General features: G+C 48.8%; 1 protein-coding gene across 2 annotated transcripts in view; it reads left to right on the forward strand.

Annotated features, from left to right (window-relative positions):
* Window positions 1-3,525: 3,525 nt before the first annotated feature.
* LOC309553705 (WW domain-binding protein 1-like) overlaps window positions 3,526-19,034 on the forward strand; it is a 34,025-nt gene continuing 18,516 nt past the window's right edge. The window contains exons 1-2 of one of the 2 annotated variants that reach the window (XM_082255080.1): window positions 3,526-3,633; window positions 10,308-10,410. In XM_082255080.1, the coding sequence (XP_082111206.1) occupies window positions 3,595-3,633; window positions 10,308-10,410 (142 nt within the window). In that variant the 5' untranslated portion in view covers window positions 3,526-3,594. The remainder of the gene's footprint in view (window positions 3,634-10,307; window positions 10,411-19,034) is intronic. The other variant, XM_082255081.1, reaches the window with a different exon arrangement.

Genomic DNA, 19,034 nt, shown 5'->3' on the forward strand with positions numbered 1-19,034 from the left:
CAAAAAAATGTTTTTATCACTGTTATTCCTATTACAAGGAATGTAAACACCCCTTGTAATAGAAATAAGCATGACAGGACCTTTTTAATGTTAGATCTGTGGTCAAAAAGACCTAAGATCTCACATCTACTCTAAGAAAGAAAGAAAAAAGTATTTTTTTTCATTTGAAAAAAAAATGGACTCTTTAAATCGGTTGCTAGGAAGGGACATATGACGTCGCTATGGTCCTCCAAGGCCATAGAGTCGAGTGAGGGCAATCTTGTCTTCACTCGACTTCCTGCCTGAGGGGACAGCAGACCGGATTGTTCGGTAGCTGGAAAAACGATCTGGAAGCAGTGGGAGGGGGCACCTCTCCCGCCACCCATAAGGGTGATCTTGCGCAGTGGCGTACCAATGGGGGGGGCGGCCCGCCCCGGGTGCCGTGCTCTGGGGGGTGTCAGCCGGTGTCCTGCCTGTGTGTTCAGACAGATCCCGCAGCGTGAAGGCAGCTGCAGTGGCAGTTTCTTCAGTCTGTGCTGCTAGCTGGGGGCGCAGCCGCGGCGGGAATAAGGGGGCGGAGCCGCGGCGGGAATAAGGGGCGGAGCCTCGGTGGGAAGAAGGTGAGTGCCCATTGCACAAGTGTGTGTGCTGGATAAGAGGGGGATGGGGCTGCTGCATATAGAGGAATTGTCTTTCTTTATTGTTCCTGCAGCTGCCTGCTGAATAACTGACTCTCCTCCTCTCCCTCCTGCAGGAAAAATAGGGAAAGATCAATTCATCTATATGCAGCTGCCCCATCCCCCTCCTATACAACTTCTTTTGCTGACCCCCCCCCCTTGTTCTTTAGCCCCCCCCCATGCTCTTCAGCTCCCCACAGTGCTTTCTCCCGCCCCCCAAGTGCTCCCTGTCCCCCCCAGTGCTCTCCACCCCCCTGGTTTTCCCTGCCCACCCCCCTAGTGCTCCCTGTCCCCCCCAGTGCTCTCCACCCCCCTGGTTTTCCCTGCCCACCCCCCTAGTGCTCCCTGTCCCCCCAAGTGCTCCCTGTCCCCCCCCCCGTGCTCTCCACCCCCTGGTTTTCCCTGCCCACCCCCAAATGCTCCCTGCCCCCCCCCCAGTGCTCTCCACCCCCTGGTTTTCCCTGCCCGCCCCCCAAGTGCTTCCTGTCCCCCCCAGTGCTCTCCACCCCCATGGTTTTCCCTGCTCGCCCCCAAGTGCTCCCTGTCCCCCCCAGTGCTCTCCACACCCTGCACCTTCCAACCCCCCTACAATGCTTTCCAAACCCCCTCTTAGTTCTCTCCAGCCCCCCCCCCCCACCGTGCCCTTCAACTCCTCCAGTGCTCTCTGCTTCGTCTGTGCTCTCCGGCCCCCCTAGTGCTCTTCTATCTTCTATCATGTCCTCAGTCTCTGACCATCTCCTGTATCATGTCCTCAGTCTCTGACCATCTACTGTATCATGTCCTCAGTCTCTGACCATCTACTGTATCATGTCCTCAGTCTCTGACCATCTCCTGTATCATGTCTGCAGTCTCTGACCATCTCTTGTATCATGTCTGCAGTTTCTGACCATCTCCTGTATCATGTCTGTAGTCTCTAACCATCTCCTGTATCATGTCTTCAGTCTCTGATCATCTACTGTATCATGTCCTCAGTCTCTGACCATCTCCTGTATCATGTCTGCAGTCTCTGACCTTCTCCTGTATCATGTCTGCAGTCTCTGGCCATCTTCTGTATCATGTCTGCAGTCTCTGACCTTCTCCTGTATCATGTCTGCAGTCTCTGGCCATCTTCTCTATCATGTCTGCAGTCTCTGACCATCTCCTGTATCACGTCTACAGTCTCTGACCATCTACTGTATCATGTCCTCAGTCTCTGACCATCTACTGTATCATGTCTGCAGTCTCTGAGCATCTCCTGTATCATGTCTGCAGTCTCTGACCATCTGTTGTATTATGTCTGCAGTCTCTGAGCATCTCCTGTATCATGTCTGCCGTCTCTGACAATCTACTGTATCATGTCTGTAGTCTCTGACCATCTCCTGTATCATGTCTGCAGTCTCTGACCATCTACTGTACTAATGTCTGCAGTCTCTGACCATCTCCTGTATCATGTCTGCAGTCTCTGACCATCTACTGTATCATGTCTGCAGTCTCTGACCATCTACTGTATCATGTCTGCAGTTTCTGAGCATCTCCTGCATCATGTCTGCAGTCTCTGACCATCTCCTGTATCATGTCCGCAGTCTCTGACCATCTACTGTATCATGTCTGCAGTCTCTGACCATCTACTGTATCATGTCTGCAGTCTCTGACCATCTACTGTATCATGTCCTCAGTCTCTGACCATCTACTGTATCATGTCTGCAGTCTCTGACCATCTCTTGTATCACGTCTGCAGTCTCTGACCATCTACTGTATCATGTCCTCAGTCTCTGACCATCTCTTGTATCACGTCTGTAGTCTCTGACCATCTCCTGTATCATGTCTTCAGTCTCTGACCATCTCCTGTATCATGCCCTTAGTCTCTGATCATCTCCTGTATCATGTCTGCAGTCTCTGACCATCTCCTGTATCATGTCTGTAGTCTCTGACCATCTCCTGTATCATGTCTGCAGTCTCTGACCATCTCCTGTATCATGTCTGTAGTCTCTGACCATCTCCTGTATCATGTCTGCAGTCTCTGACCATCTCCTGTATCATGTCTGTAGTCTCTGAATATCTCCTTTAGCAAGTCTCCAATCTATTACTCAAACTTAAACACATTGCTAATAATATTAGCTATCTATTTATGCTGAAGGTAGGACTGTGCAGGGGAGGCAGAGAGTGCAAAAGGGGGAGACTGAGGGCCACTGTGATGGGGGGCTGTGAAATTTGTTCAAAAAATATATTCTTGAACACATTACAATTTTTTGTGGGTGTTTTTACATTTTAAAGTGGGGGGGGGGGGTGCCAGATATGGGATCCGCCCCGGGTGCCAAATGCTCTAGGTACGCCACTGATCTTGCGGCGAATCCACCGCTGGGACCACCCTTTTGTTAAAGTGGACCGTCCACCATTTAAAAAAACACCAGGGTTATGGCAGCTATCTATCCTGGTATCTAAAGTCAAAGTACCGACATAAAACTGTGGCGGGCGGTCCAGAAGTGGTTAAAATCACCCCCGAAATTGCCAAAAGTAGTGCAAGAATCACTTTTAAAAATGGTTGCGGTGTTGCAAAGTAGGCGTCACACTGATTGGGACAATGCCATTGCTGGCTCAGATTTAGCATGCAATTTGACTTGCATGCCAAATCGTAGCCTATTGCTGGCAACAACAGTGTCTAATTTAGCAGCTAGTTACGTCAGTATGATTAAAAAATTCCACCTCCACAATATCCTCCTGCACCCTTTATCCACTTTACAGCACCTCATTCTGCTTGTCAGCACACGCTTCTACTCTACACAGCTCCTTCCGCTCCCAGGAGCGCCCTCTAGCGTCCTCTTTCCAAACTCTCTACTCAGACGGGAAAAAAAAAAGAAAAAGGAGGACAGGGTGGCCAATCAGCGAGCAGGAAGTTGTTGGGCTGACCAATCATGAGAAGCGGTGAGAAGGAACAGGAAGTGGTAGCGGCTGGAGAAAGATGAGAAGAGAGGAGTTGGCAGTGAGGGGATCAGCTTATGTGTGTAGCGTGTTCCTGCTTTCTATCATTGTGTGTGTGTGTGGAAGTAGTGGAGCTGTGTCTGTGTGGATGTCATTGTGTCTCTCATTGGCAGTCAGAATTTCTATTCATCCATACAGAAGTATTGTGTAGTTGCTAACGTGTATTTATCAGTATACATCTAGTTCACTATATCATATGATATAAAGCTGGAGGCAGGAGTGTTGCTCATAGCATTCAGTGTACTAGAAGGATGGCTGCTTGATCCTCCATGCTTTATTTACCGCCATTGTTATGATAGTTAAATGCCTCTTCACTATGATGCTGCAAGCCCACTGCTGGGTTGGCACTTTGTGTGTTCTGCAGGAGGTAGGCATTCATTAATTTCTATGGCCTGCCCCAGCTGCAGAGGTGCTTCAAATAGCACTGCACTTAGTGCCGCAGCACCATGCGATTTGTGCGTGCGAATGCGCATCACGTTTAATGATGCATAAAGGTGGCGTTAAGAATAAATGCACCCCACACACACACACATCATCTAAAGAGCAGCATGTTCTATCTGCAGATCTGCAGCGCATGTCGTTTTGAAATCCTTCTGTACCCACACAAGCTTGAACCTAGCCATAGACAGAAATTTAGCTGGTTGCCAGACAAATTTCAGTCTGTCTAAGGGCAGGCTGGTTGTACAAAGGTTGATCCATCAATTGACTTCTGTACAACCAGCCTGTTGGGGTTTTCTTTGCCCGATTATTGCCAGCGAGGCTGCAGCCACCAGGAGTGATCATTGTATTCTGCCCCCCCCGCACTTTCTGCCAGCAGAACATTATAGGGCAGTTGGAGGGATTCAAATATATAATTGTATTATATTTTGACTTTTTAATTAATATCATGAATTTAAATTAATATGAATCTATTATTGGCAAGAAAAACGTTTCCATTGTGTTGTTAAAAGTCTTGCTTGCTGCATTTTTGGGCAGTTAAAAAAAAAAAAAAAAGCACCTCCCTGTTGAAATGCATTGAAAATGCACATCAATAATGCACCCTTATTACGTTTTTGATGCAGTTTTTGAGTCGCATGACCTATGAAAAACACACCATAAGTATGGTAAAATCGCATGTGTTTTTGGCTCCATTATCAGCACCTTTTTCTCTATTGGCAGAATGCAGAAAACACATTTTTCGGCTGCCATGTTTCAGCTGATCTCTAATATGCGGGTTTGGGAAGGTGTGTATATCACATGCATTCTGCATCCAAAGCACACTGCTCTTTAGCAGATGCACAGAGTTGACAATAATTCCTAATGGCACCTCCGTACATCTGAAAATGCACAAGAATCCATGCTGCTGTAGCATCATGTAATTCCGTGTGACTGCCCTGTGAGAGCGTTTTTGCAAAAGGGTCAGGGACCTTTCCCTGTGTTTCATGCAGGTACAGCAGCACATTCAAAGGAAGGGCTGCTAAGCCTGCACAAACTCACCTACACAGAGGTGCAGATATGTAAACCTAGCCTTATGCCCTGTACACACTATCAGATTATCTGAAGACTTTTGTCTTCAGATTTACCTTTTCTATGTAGTGCAAGGGCCTGCCAGATTGCATACAAATTGAAAGTGTTTAGGTTTGACCTCATATTATATGGTTTTGGTAAGTCTGCAGACAAGTCTTCAGATAATCTGATAGTGTGTACAGGGCATTAGGACACATGCACACTACAGGTGCATCTCATAAAATTAGAATATCATCAAAAAGTAAATTTTTTTCAGTAATTCATAAAGAGAAACATATACTTTATATTGATGCGTTACACATATAGTGATATATTTTAAGCGTTTCTTTCTTTTAATTTTGATAATTATGGCTTACAGCTAGTGAAAACCCCTCCTCTGCACTTAAAACCATTCAAAACTCCAAGTTTGGCTGTTTTGAATGGTGTCATTTTTTGAATCTGGCGCCAGTACCCGGAAGTGTTGTCAGGACATCACTTTCGGGTTTTTGCATGGAACCCCGATCAGAGCCGAATGCGGCTTTGATCGGGTCTTCGGCGGCTGTGCAGGCTGGTTGCCCAGGTCTCCCAGTGGGATGGGAGACCCGGGCGAGCCGCGGGAGGGGGGACGGCCGGTACTCTGGTACAAGCACTTTCCCCCGAAATATTGGCAATATCGGTCACCTTGGTGGCCAATTCCGATATATCGGGGAAAGTGCAGATTGGCCCTCGATCGATCCCTAATGTACAGTATAATATGCACTCAATACTTGGTCAGGGCTCCTTTTGTCTGAATTGGAAACTTCACACTGGACCTCATGAAATTTGGATTCTGTGCCTCTCCACTCTTCTTCAAACTCTGGGACCCTAATTTCCAAATAAAATACAAAATTTTCTACAGTCAGTGATGAGTTGGGGAGCCATGTAATCTGCTGGTGTTGGTCCACTGTGTTTTATCAAGTCCAAAGTGAGCACAGTCTTTTATCAGTAAACACTGGAGCACTTCATGCTTCACTCTGCTGACCAGCTTTATGGAGATGCTGATTTCATTTTCCAGCAGGACTTTGCACCTGCCCACACTGCCAAATGTACCAATACCTGGTTTAATGATCATGGTATCGCTATGCTTGATTGGCCAGCAAACTAGCCTGATTTAACCACTTCCCGCCCGCCCTATAGGCAAATGACGGCGGGAATGTGGTTGAGTTATCCTGACCGGACGTCATATGACGGCGGCAGGATAACTCCGCTCTGGGCGCCCCCCGGGGGCGCGCAGAGCGGCGATCGGTGATGCGAGGTGTCAGTCTGACACCCTGCATCTCCGATCTCGGTAAAGAGCCTCTGACGGAGGCTCTTTACCATGTGATCAGCCGTGTCCAATCACGGCTGGTCACATAGTAAATAGGAACAGCCGTTGATCGGCTTTCCTTAGTTCGTGCCTGACAGGCACGAGTAAAGGAGCGCCGATCGGCGGCTCCCCTGACAGGGGGGGGGGTCGGCACTGGTAATCAGATCATTGATTACCAGTGCAGACCCTCGGGGGGGGGGGGGGGGGGGATGCCACTAGATCCACCAGGGATGCCCACTATGACCCCAGGGATGCCCACTATGGCCACCAGGGATGGCAATCAGGGCTCAGGGAGCCCCCCATTGCCCTCCCCATCAGTGCTGCCCACCAGTGCCCTCCCTATCAGTGCTGCCCACAAGTGCCCATCATTGCCATCCTTAAGTGTCGCCCACCAGTGCCCATTATTGCCCACCGGTGCCGCCTATCAGTGCCCATTAGTGCCCATTAGTGCCGCCCATCAGTGCCGCCCATCAGTGCCCACCAGTGCCGCCTATCAGTGCCCATTAGTGCCCGTCAGTGCCACCTATCAGTGCCCGTCAGTGCCACCTATCAGTGCCCATCAATGCCGCCTATCAGTGCCCAGCAGTGCCGCCTATCAGTGCCCACCAATGCTGCATATCAGTGCCGCATATCAGTGCCGCATATCAGTGCCGCATATCAGTGCCGCCTATCAGTGCCGCCTATCAGTGCCACCCCATCAGTGCCTCCTCATCAGTGCCTGTCAGTGCAGTCTCATCAGTGCTCATCAGTGCAGGAAAAAAATTATTTATTTACAAAATTGTATAACATAAACAAAAATTTTTTTTTTTTTTTTTAAACTTTTCGGTCTTTTTTTATTTGTTTAGCAAAAAGTAAAAATCGCACAGATGATCAAATACCACCGAAAGAAAGCTCTATTTGTGGGGGGAAAATGACATAAATTTGGTGTAGGTACAGTGTTGCATGACCGCGCAATTGTCATTCAAAATGCAACAGCGCTAAAAGGGGAAAATTGGCCTGGGCGGGAAGGGAGGGAAGTGCCCTGTATTAAAGTGGTTAAACCCCATAGAGAATCTGTGGGGTATTGTGAAGAGGAAGATGAGACACCAGACCCAACAATGCAGATGAGGTGAAGGCCGCTATCAAAGCAACCTGGGCTTCCATAACACCTCATCAGTGCCACAGGCTGATCGCCTCCATGACACGCCGGATTGAAGCAGTATTTCAATAATTTGTCTCATGTAATATTCTAATTTTCTGAGATACTGCATTTTGGGCTTTTACTAACTGTAAGCCATAACCATAAAAATTAAAATGAAGAAATGCTTGAAATATATCACTGTGTGTAACACATCTATATAAAATGAGTTTCACTTTTTGAATTGAATTACTGAAATAAATTAACTTTTTGATATTCTAATTTTATGAGATGCATCTGTAGGTGCTTAGCCTCTGTGTGTCCGATCTAATTGTTTTTTATGCACCCGAGAAGCACAGGTGCAGCTTCCAGCCTCTCTGCCTGCAGCCTGTCCAATACAGATGCTGCATGCTGTACTGAATGGTACTTGCATTTAGGGCTCTACACAATCAAAGACCTATGCCCTGAATAAAGGTATTCTGCATTTAGAGTAAACGTCCCTGAATGTAAAGAGCCATAAATGGTACACCATCCAGCCACATAGTATTTTATACTGTCATAGACTTTGACAGGCTGCAGGCAGCAGGGCTGGATGCTTCCAGGGTGCACAAAAACTGCAGGATTGGATGCATACCGGCTAAACATCCAATGTACATGTGTCCTAATACACCTGGGGTGTACCTTAGGGAATGAGAGCAGGGTGATTGCCCAGAGTCCAGAGACTTTGGGGTGCATTGGCACCCTGAGGAAGAAAGACCATACCATAGAATTTTAAAGCGGAACTAAAATAGAAAAAGAAAAGGTTGCAGACAGGCAGGCTCTTTATTGCAGAAAAGACATGCAGTACAATACACCTACTTGCCGGTTCTCAATCCACTGGAGAATGTACACTGGGTTGCAGAACAGATGTAAGTATTTTTTTTCTTTAGTTCCCCTTTACTGTTCAGCTTACAAAGCTAAGGCATCGCAATTATAGTTTTATGGGAACTGAAAATTACAGTCCCATGGCTAAGATAAAGATAACATCTCACCACCTTTTTCTAATCACTGCGGTGTGCTTACAGAGTGACCCTATTCACTTAAATAGGTCACGTTAGTGGCTGCTGAAAGTGACAGGGGTATAGTTCCTGCTGCAAATCCTCACAGCCACGCCATGTGTACACCTCTGGCCACTGCCTCTGCAGTTAAAGGGTGTAGCGGTTAGGGGGGTGTTAAAAGCACAGCTCAACTGTGGAATTTTACCACCTCCCAACCGTTCGTGTGAATGAGCCCAAAGTAGTATTGGACTCTTTGCAATTTTTACATTAGTGCATTCAGGTCACGCACGCAAACAGTTCCTAGTAATGTTTTTCTCAAAGCAGACATTTACTCCCAAAATGGACTTTTCCTCCATGCAAGACCCAAACTACTTCCTTTTCATTATTGAAAAGCCATTTTTTTTTTTTTTCGTTTTTATGATTTTTTTTTTTTTTTTACTCCGGCCCACATTTCCCATTTCCATTCTTGCTGAAGAAAGAAAGATATGTCCTGCTCCTGCAGCCTCCCTGGACATTCTTGTCAGATATCCCTGGAGCCTACAAGAACAGGGATACACAGTGTTGGAGGACAGACTTGGTGGCTTGTTATTGGGGGCCAAGTGCAAGAACCTGGAAGAGACAGCTGGCTCCCAATAACTTAGGAAAGGAAATATAGCAATGAGGAACCTGGCTTGTTGCAGCAGATTGTAACAGGACAACTCTGAATTTACTGAGGAGGTTTGCAAAAGAAACCCTACACACCAGGTAATGCGGGCCTTAGACAGTTCGAATCTCGGCTGGTTCAGCAGGGACCGCCTGAGAATCGAACCATGTATGGGCAGGCTGATTGTACCCAATGCAGCTAAGTCAATCCATCGATCGACCTGGGGTACAACCAGCATGTCAGATTTTTGGGATGCGGTTATTACCAGCGATTATAGCCACTAGCAATAATCATTGTGTTCTTCTGGCAGAGATGGCTCCCCCTGCCGGAAGAACACAATCAGTCCATTGGAGGGATTCCCCCATCAACACTAGCTGTTGATGTAGAAATCAAATGATTTTCCTTCCTGAAACCTCTGTCCTGCTTATGGGGAGTGAAATTACTCTAGTATTTCTGCCTAAGCAGTTACAATTTTTACCTTTATAACCCTGGCGCTGGCTTGCTCCCAAGCTTTCTCCTTGCCGTTTCCCTGAACTTCTGGTCAGGAGCATGCATACTGACTATGAGGAACTATTGTCAAGGGACAGCACAGTTGCCTGCAGCTTCACTCTTTAGCTTGTAGGAGGGTGGAGCCGAGGATTGGCCTGCCATCCTAGGTATTAGGGCTGTGTGTTTGTGTTGATGCACACAGCTAAGAGACATTTAGCTCTATTCCTGGGTAAGAACATGCATGCAAGGGAAAGGAGCCACCCTAAAAAAGGAAATTGCTGAAGATTAATTCTGAAAATAGTGCAAGCAGGCTGGTGGTTGCCAGTAAATTACAAATCCTGAGCCCTCTTGAAAAACAATGAGGTCTAAAATAAGATGCTATGATCTTCTGAGACCACTTAAGTTTCCCTACATACCTCCTCCCCACCTTGGTGCCCTTGAATTTTTCTAATTGATATGTACGTGGACCACTCAGTGCACTTTTACCCACTCCTAGAGATTATCTGCTTTTTTGAGATTTCTGAGCTATGTTTTTGGTTGAGTCACTGCCTCTAATATAAGTACAATTTTGTTGCAGGGTCGAGAGTTCTGCTTTGGTGAAGATCGGAAGCCTTACAGATGTGAGATAGGATACTGCTGTGGGGATACAGAGTGCTGCACTTACTACTATGAACTGTGGTGTAAGTCTGTAGTGGACTCCACTCAGTGATACCATGACAGTAGAAAGTCTATGCTAAAGAGAGGCTGTTAATGAGTCCTATCCTCAAACATTTTTTATACAGAAAAGGAAAAAGAAAAACATCAGGCTTTACTGATACTAGGGAAACTGTAACAGTTAAAAAATTGCAATTTTTAACTGTTGTAGTTTCCCTGGTACCAGTGATTTTTTTTTTTCTTTTTCTGTAGTAGAAAGTCTACATTAATGAACATTATTGGCTGAGATAAATGGTCCCCCTTTTAGCCAAAGCCATTAACACCATATTACCAAAAGTATTGTATGTGAGGTTAGGCACCGATGTTAGACGAGAAGGCCTGGCTCGCAGTTTCCACGATAATTCATCACAAAGGTGTTCTATTGGGTTGAGGTCCGGACTCTTTATGAACCTTTATGAACAAATGCACTTCTGGAAGAATGGTCAAACATTCCCATAGACACACTCCTAAACCTTGTGGACAGCCTTCCCAAAAGAGGTGAAGCTTTTATAGCTGCAAAAGGTGGGCCAACTCAAATTTGAACCCTACGGACTAAGATCTTTGCAAATTTTTTCTTTTTAGATAACATTTTTTCTTCTGTTTTTTTCCTCTGAGATCTACAATCAACTGCCGGGCTGGGCGACGGGCTGGATAATCTAGATCCAGTGATCAACCCAGTCTGGCCAGCGAGCCCGTGCAGACCTTAGCTCCGCGCTAGGTCAGCTGCGACATAGCCCCACCAGACGGGGCTGGCCTGCGAGTTAAATGCCTCGCGAGGTCGCATACGACCTGGTCTCAGTCCGAGTCGCAGCGTTCCTCCTAGCTGACAGCCCCCATTTAGATGGCAAGGGGTTCTGTCTGGAGTGGTGCCGCCTGGTTCCTGGTATGACGAATAGCTGTCCCCCCTCTCCCTTTGGAGGGTTCTGAGGTGGACATGGGCCCCTCGGTTGGACCCCTGGGTTCCCCTGCCTTCCTGTCAGGCACCCCCCCATCTGTCCCCCCCCATTCTACCCCCCCCCCCTTCACTTCCGCTGGGGCTGTGTGGGTGGTTTGGTCCATCTAGCGGGGGGGGGGGTGGCTCCTGCCAGGGCCCTCCATCCTGCCTGGGCATATCCCCTTGAGGCCTAGGGATTCCTCCTGGGAGCCTCGGCGTGCCACCATTTTGTTGTAGCCTTGTGCTGCAATGCATGTTCCATGTTTGTGTTTTCTGGTGGCCATATGCCATTTGAATAAAGGTTCATTATATTGCAAACAGAGAGCACTATATTTGTTCTTTATCCCCACATTATATGCCCTCATTCCGGAGTTGACAAGCTGGAAAGAGATCTCTGGGTCCTGTATATCTGTATACGAGCTGATGCTGACCAGTTTGGGTCCTGAGTTGAGGTGAGAGGCCAATTCACCTGGTGAAGGGATTTGCACATAAGGTGTCTGATATATCCTATGGGAGTGTTGGTTTCCTATTAACACTTGAGGACACAGAGCACGATTTGTTTATGGACTGTCTAATGGACGTTTATATGCATGAACACTTGATTTTGATTTAACACGTTTATCTGGCGCATTACTTCTTTTATATTGATTATTTTAATTGTGAGGTGTGGACATAATTTAGTGTTTGCTGCCGGTCTTTATATCATTTTTACATCATATCACTATGTATGCACATATTTTGGCACTGTTTGACACAGCAATTTTGATTTATATTCACGGTTGGGTTTGCGCTGATAGTTTTTTGTTTTACATGGCTGCGACATAGCCCCACCAGTTGGGGGCTGGCCTGCGAGTTAAATGCCTCACTACGACCTGGTCTCAGTCCGAGTCGCAGCGTTCCTCCTAGCTGACAGCCCCCATTTAGATGGCGAGGGGTTCTGTCTGGAGCGGTGCCGCCTGGTTCCTGGTATGGCGAGTAGCTGTCCCCCTCCTCTCCCCCTAGAGGGTTTTGAGGTGGACATGGGCCCCTCGGTTGGACCCCCGGGTTCCCCTGCCTTCCTGTCAGGCACCCCCCCATCTGTCCCCCCATTCTACCCCCCCTTCACTTACGCTGGGGCTGTGTGGGTGGTCTGGTCCGTCTCATTGGACAATCGGCTATGCGGGGGGGGGCTGTACCTGGGGGGGGGGCTCCTGCCAGGGCCCTCCATCCTGCCTGGGCATATCCTTGAGGCCTAGGGATTCCTCCTGGGAGCCTCGGGTACCACCATTTTGTTGTAGCCTTGTGCTGCAATGCATGTTCCATGTTTGTGTTTTCTGGCGGCCATATTGCAGTGTTTTGCCATAGAAAACAGCAGCGGCGGCGGCTATGTCTGTGGAGCCTTCTGGGTGGCGTTTCCGGGAGTGGGAGCCCCTCCCCTTACCCTGGTGCTGACTCCTGGATCCTTTCATTTCCTGATTGCCGCTCGTGCAGTGCAGATTCTCTTGGTGGCTGCAGTGCCTGGTTTCTGCGGGGTGGTCTGGTGGGGTCCCCTCCTCTCTGCTGAGGATCGATTGGTGCTCTGTGACTGGTAACCGGGTGGGCTGCCAGAGCGGTGGGGGTTGTCCCTTAGCAGTGTTTTACACTTTTTTTGTGGGGTCCCCCTGATGACTCCTGGAGTCTTTGGAGTACATCTCCTCACCTGATCCCCTCTCTGAGGCTGTCAATGCACTGACGGCGGTCCTGGAGTCCTTTGTGTCCCAGGTGGAATTGGCTTTGGGACGACGGGCTGGCAAAAAATGCCCTCCGCCTTCCTCTGACTCATCAGATCCTGAATCTGATTCAGCTGCCATGGATGTGGGTCACCCTGCTGGGTCTGCGACCACGCGCCCTGAATCCTCAGATGGTGAGCAGGATTCCTCCTCTTCTGCAACCACGTACGAAAAGGCGCTGGTGGACGCACTGTTTGTAGCTGTGCGTGAGACCTTAAAGATGGAGGATGCAACTGCAACAGAGGCGCAGGTTCCCTTTGGCACTCACAAGCCATCTAGAGCAGAAAAGGTGTTCCCTTTCCCCTACTATTTTGACAGAATTTTCATTAAAGATTGGGGATGACTAAAGCTTCCCCTTTGGGTCCCTAAGCGATTTGCTAGGCAAAACCCCTTAGAGGAGTCCCTTCCTAAGAAGTGGACTGTTCCACTGGTGATGGACCCTCTGGTTTCCAGACTAAACAAGGCAACCATGACTCTGGTTGAAGAGTCCGAGGCCTTTAAGGACCCAGCTGACATGAAGGCAGAGGCTGTGGCCTGCAATATGTTTACGCTGGCTTGTTCTGCACTGTGGCCGATAATTACCATTGCCCTGGTGTCGCAGACTCTGACCAATGGCTAGGCTTTTGCGCCTTGACCTGGCTTTGCTGAACTGGCAGACCAGCTGGTCCAGGTTCTGCAGTTAATCTGTGATGCCTCTTTGGATGCGGCTCCCCTAGTGGCTCGGTTCTCTTTCGGCAATGGTCCTTCGGCGCGTCTTTTGGCTCAAATGCTGGTCTGTGGATCAGACTTCTAAAAAGGCCTTGACTGATCTTCCCTTTCAAGGAGATCGCCTGTTTGGTGCTACCCTGGATGACATCATTAAAGGTCTCACGGGGGGGGGGGAAGAGTACCATTCTTCGGCAGGCTACTAAGGGCAAGGACCCTTGTCGTAGACGTGAGCCCTCCTTTTCGGTATAAACATAAGAAGTTTTTTCGTCCATCAGGGTCGACTGACAAGGGATCAGAGCCCTTCAGAGCCTCCTCTGGAGGATCTAAGCAAACTTGGTCTGGCAAGAAAAGAGCAGGCTTCTCCAGACCCGCGGACAAGGCCCCTTAAGCAAGAAGGTGCGCCCTCACCCGTATGGAGGGGTGGGGGGACGTCTTCGCTGGTTCCCGGACACGTGGACTCCATGCTCCTTCCTCTGGTACAAGACAGGTGGATCCATGAGGTCATTCGGTCCGGCTACAAGATCGAGTTTCTTTCTTACCCTCTGGTAAGGTTCTTCCTTCCAACGTGTGACTGTCCCCGGTCTGCTTACAGGCTCTTTTTGCAGCAGTGCAAGATCTTTTACTTTAAAGGGTGATGGTCCTGGTTCCAGCTTCAGAACGTTTTCAGGGGTTTTACTCAAATCTGTTTACAATTCCCAGGGTGTAAGGTAAGGTGCGTCCAATGCTGGACCTCAAGGCACTAAACTGCTTTGTGCGGGTGCAGAAGTTCAGAATGCAGTTCATTCACACAGTGGTGGCTTCCCTGCATCATTGGGATTTTCTTGACTCAATTGACATCCAAGGACGCTTACCTTCACATTCCAATATGTGTCAGTCTCCAGCGCTTCCTCCGCTTTGCCATGAGAGAGGCATTATCAGTTTATGGCTTTACCCTTTGGTCTCACCTCTGCTCCTCGGGTCTTCACAAAAGTGTTGGCCCCAGTGCTAGCGTTGTTACGCCAATGGGGGATTGCGGTACTGGGCTGCTTGGACGACCTCCTTCTGTAAGCGGAGTTTCCTATTGCTCTGATGGAAAACCTGGAAATCCCTATACGAGCTTGAGGGAGTTTAGCTGGATTCTGAATTTTTCAGAAGTCTGCTCTGGTTCTGTCCACAAAGCTGGACTATCATGGTCTGACTCTGGACTCAGCCTTAGCCAGAGTGCTCCTTTCTCTGGACAAATTCCAGAAACTGCAGGCTGCAATTTGTTTCCTGCTGTCCAACAGATGGTCATTCCTCCGGACTTGCATGCTGGTGTTGGGCCTGATGGTGTACCTTTGAGGCAGTTCCATTTGCACAGTTCCATACGAGGTCCCCACAAGGGAGATTCTGGCCAAATGAGACAAGAATCCGCAGTCTCTGGACAATCGGATCCGGCTGAGCTGGGGAACGAAAGAGTCCCTGATATGGTGGCTTTGTGCTTCGGCTGGGAAAATCCTTCCTCCCCTTGTATTGGACAGTGGGCACTACGGATGCCAGCCTGTGTTGCCGGGGAGGTATCCTTGGCAAAAATTCTGCTCAGGGGATCTGGACACTGGAAGAGTCCAAACTACTGTGCAATGTCTTGGAACTCTGAGCGATCAGAGTGCCTCAAACATTGGACTTATCGTCTTCAGGGATGTCCAGTGCGCATTCAATCGGACAATGCCACGGCCGTGGCTTATGTCAATCACCAGGAGAGCACAAGGAGTGTCCTAGCGGCTTTGGTGGTAGCCGGCATTCTAAGGTGAGGAGAGTGGTTCGTTCCAGCCCTCCCCGCCATACACATTCCAGGGGTGGAAAACTGTCAGGCAGATTAATTTAGTTGGCAGGCGTTTGACCAAGGGGAGTGGTCCCTTCGTCCAGAGGTGTTTCATCTGATATGTCTTCGTTGGGGCATCCCTGAGGTGGATCTGTTGGCGCCTCGGCTCAACAGAAAGGTGCAGAGGTTTGTGGCTCGGTCAAGGGATCCTCTGGCTGACTCCACAGACACACTAGTGGCTCAGTGGGGTCTGTAGTGGCTTATTTACAGCTTCCCTCCTCTCAAGCTTCTGCCCAGACTTCTATGCAGGATCGAGGCAGAAGGGATTCCGGCCATATTAGTGGCTCTGGACTGGCCTTGCCGGGCCTGGTACGCCTGGTGCGGCTGGTTGCCGACGTTCTTGGAAGCTTCCTCTCAAGGAGGATCTTCTGTCCCAAGGACCGATCTTCCATCCTGCTTTACAGTCGCTGGCTTTGATGACTTGGCTGTAAAACGCCAGGTGCTGAAGGATAATGGTTTATCTGAGTCTGTGATTCCTACCCTGTTGAAAGCTAGGAAACCTACTTCTAGAAAGAACTACCATCGTACGTGGAAGATGTACATTGCCAGGTGTGAGTCTCTGGGGGTTCCTCCTCCCTTTTTCTCAGTGGCTCAAATCTTAACCTTCCTTCAATGGGGTCTGAATGGAAATTGGCCTTGAGTACCATCAAGGGCCAGGTATCGGCTTTGGCGGTCTTCTTCCAATGACTTTTGGCCACACACACCCTGGTGCGTACCTTTTTTCAGGGTGTCTGACATTTGGTTCCTCCTGTGCGGGCTCCGTTGCCACCTTGGGATCTTAATTTGGTGCTTTCAGCTCTGCAGAAGCCTCCTTTTGAAAATATTCGGGAGATTCCCCTGCTTATGTTGTCCCAGAAGGTGGCCTTTTTAGTGGCTATCACTTCTGCGCGCAGGGTGTCGGATCTGGTGGCGTTATTCTGTCGTTCAACTTACCTGGTGATTTACAGATAAGGTGGTTCTTCGCCCCTGTCCATCGTTCCTTCCAAAGGTTGTCTCTGGCTTTCATTTAAATTAAGACATTGTGTTGCCTTCCCTGTGTCCCAGGCCTAAACATCCGTAGGAATTTGTCTTCCATGCCTTTGATGTGGTCCAGGCAAATAGGGTGTATCTGGCAGCTACGGAGTCTATCAGGAAGTCAGACACTCTTTTTGTGCTCACGGATGGACCTCGAAAAGGGTTGCCTGCTTCCTCTGCAACCATTTCCAGATGGATCAGACAGACGGTCGTTCAGGCCTATTCTATCAGGGGTCAGGTTCCTCCTTTCCCTGTCAAGGCACACTCTACTAGGTAGCTTAGTGCATCCTTGACCTTCTGTCATCAGGCGTCAGTGACGCAGGTTTGCAAGGTGGTCGTTGGTGCACACTTTTACAAAGTTTTATAAAGTGGATGTGTTGGCATCTGCGGATGCTTCCTTTGGCCGCAAGGTTTTGCAGGCTGCTGTTTAAGAGGACCTGATCCTCTTTGAGTGTGTATTGTCTTTTTCAGGTGGGCTCTGGTTGTTTTTGTTGAGCCTCTGTTGCCTGGTTGGCTAATGTTTAGCCTTGGGGAATTTTTTGGTTGTTCCCACTTTTCATGTTTAACACTGCTTTGGTATGTCCCAATGGTTATGAATACCAGAAGCTTTGTCCGTCAATGAACAATAGAGACAATGGGATTTTTGACTTACCGTAAAATCAATTTTCTGATGTTCATTGACTGACACGGCACCCACCCCTCTGTGAAGTTATTATTCTCCTGACACTGCTTGTTACAAAACTGAGTGTCTATAGCAGAGAGAGGGAATATACCCCCTGGGACTGCCCATGGGTGTAGCCGATCGTCTGTTTCTCTGGCCGCTGGTGGCCAGGTGAACAAAGGGGCAGGACTGGAAGTGACGAATACTCGTCCTTTCCGGTTTCCAGGGAGGGACGGGAATGACGTCAGTTCCTCTCTCTCAATCCCAGGCAGCCATCGCCGCAGGCTGCTTCGCTGCGGGGCCTCCATGATGCGAGCGGAGAGGCGGCGGCCCCTTCCGCCACCCGCAGAAGTGATTGAGTGGCTGATTAGCCACTCGGATGACTTCTGCCTTCTACATAATCGCTGGCTGAAAATAATGGTACTGGAATGATGCCTGTAGGTGCAGGCATTATCCCGGTATAACCACTGAAACCCAAGGACGTACAGGTACGTCCTTAGGTGAGAAGTGGTTAATGCAGCATGGCATTGAGGCGATCAGCCTGTGGCACTGCTGAGGTATTATGGAAGCCCAGGTTTCTTTTATAGCGGCCTTCAGTTTGTCTGCATTGTTGGGTCTGGTGTCTCTCATCTTCCTGTTGATAATACCCCACAGATTCTCTATGGGGTTTAGGTCAGGTGAGTTTTCTGGCCAATGAATCATAATACCATGATTATTAAAACAGGTATTGGTACTTTTTGCACTGTGGGCATTAGCCAAGTGCTGCTGGAAGCTGAAATCGGCATCTCCATAAAGCTGGTCAGCAGAGGGAAGCCTGAAGTTTTCTAGAATTTACTGTTGGAGGGCTGCGCTGACTTTGGACTTGATAAAACACATGGACCACCACCAGCAGATGACATGGTTCCCCAAATCATCACTGCCTGTGGATACTTCACACTGGACCTCATGCAACTTGGATTCTGTGCCTCTCCACTCTTCCCCCACACTCTGGGACCTACATTTCCAAATGAAATGGCAAATTTCTCTTTCGTTCATTGATGTACACAGCTCCATATCTTTTTGACCCTTGGGTTTATACTTCTACCTACAGGAGTAGGACACTAGGCGGAAAAAGGTTCGACTACGCCCACAGGACAATCCCAGGGGGTATACCCCTACTTCCTGCTATAGGTCTTCAGTTTTTTTCTGCCTAGTCAGGAGTAAGGACCTAGTTCCTTGCTGGGATCTCTGGCCCTATTTTTTTCCTTTTTTAAATGGAATTTTTTGCTTCTTTTATTATTTTATGCTCCTGTGAGAACTACAATCAACTACTGAACTGGGCAACGGACTGGATATCCTAAATCCTTATGGTCTTCCCAGTCTGGCCAGCGAGCGTGACCTGACCTCAGCTCCTCGCTAGGTCGGCCGCGACATAGCCCCACTGGACAGGGGCTGGCTGGCGAGTAAACGGCTCGCGAGAACGCATAGCCCTGGTCACTAACTGAGTCGCAGCGAGCCTCTGGCCCGCAGCACCCCCATTCCAAGATGGCGCAGTAGTAGTGCCCGCCCGGTTCCAAGGTGTGGTGAGTAGTGTCCCCTCTGATGGTTTTCAGGGTGGACGTGGGCCCCTCCCTGGGTTAGTTGGACCTCCAAGTGCTCTTCCTTCCCACATAGCGCTCCCCTTACTATCAGGGTCCCTCTGCGGACCACATCCTATTCACCCATAC

This window comes from Pelophylax lessonae, assembly GCF_965119305.1.
Source record: "Pelophylax lessonae genome assembly, chromosome: 4".
NCBI classification, from domain to species: Eukaryota; Metazoa; Chordata; class Amphibia; order Anura; family Ranidae; genus Pelophylax; species Pelophylax lessonae.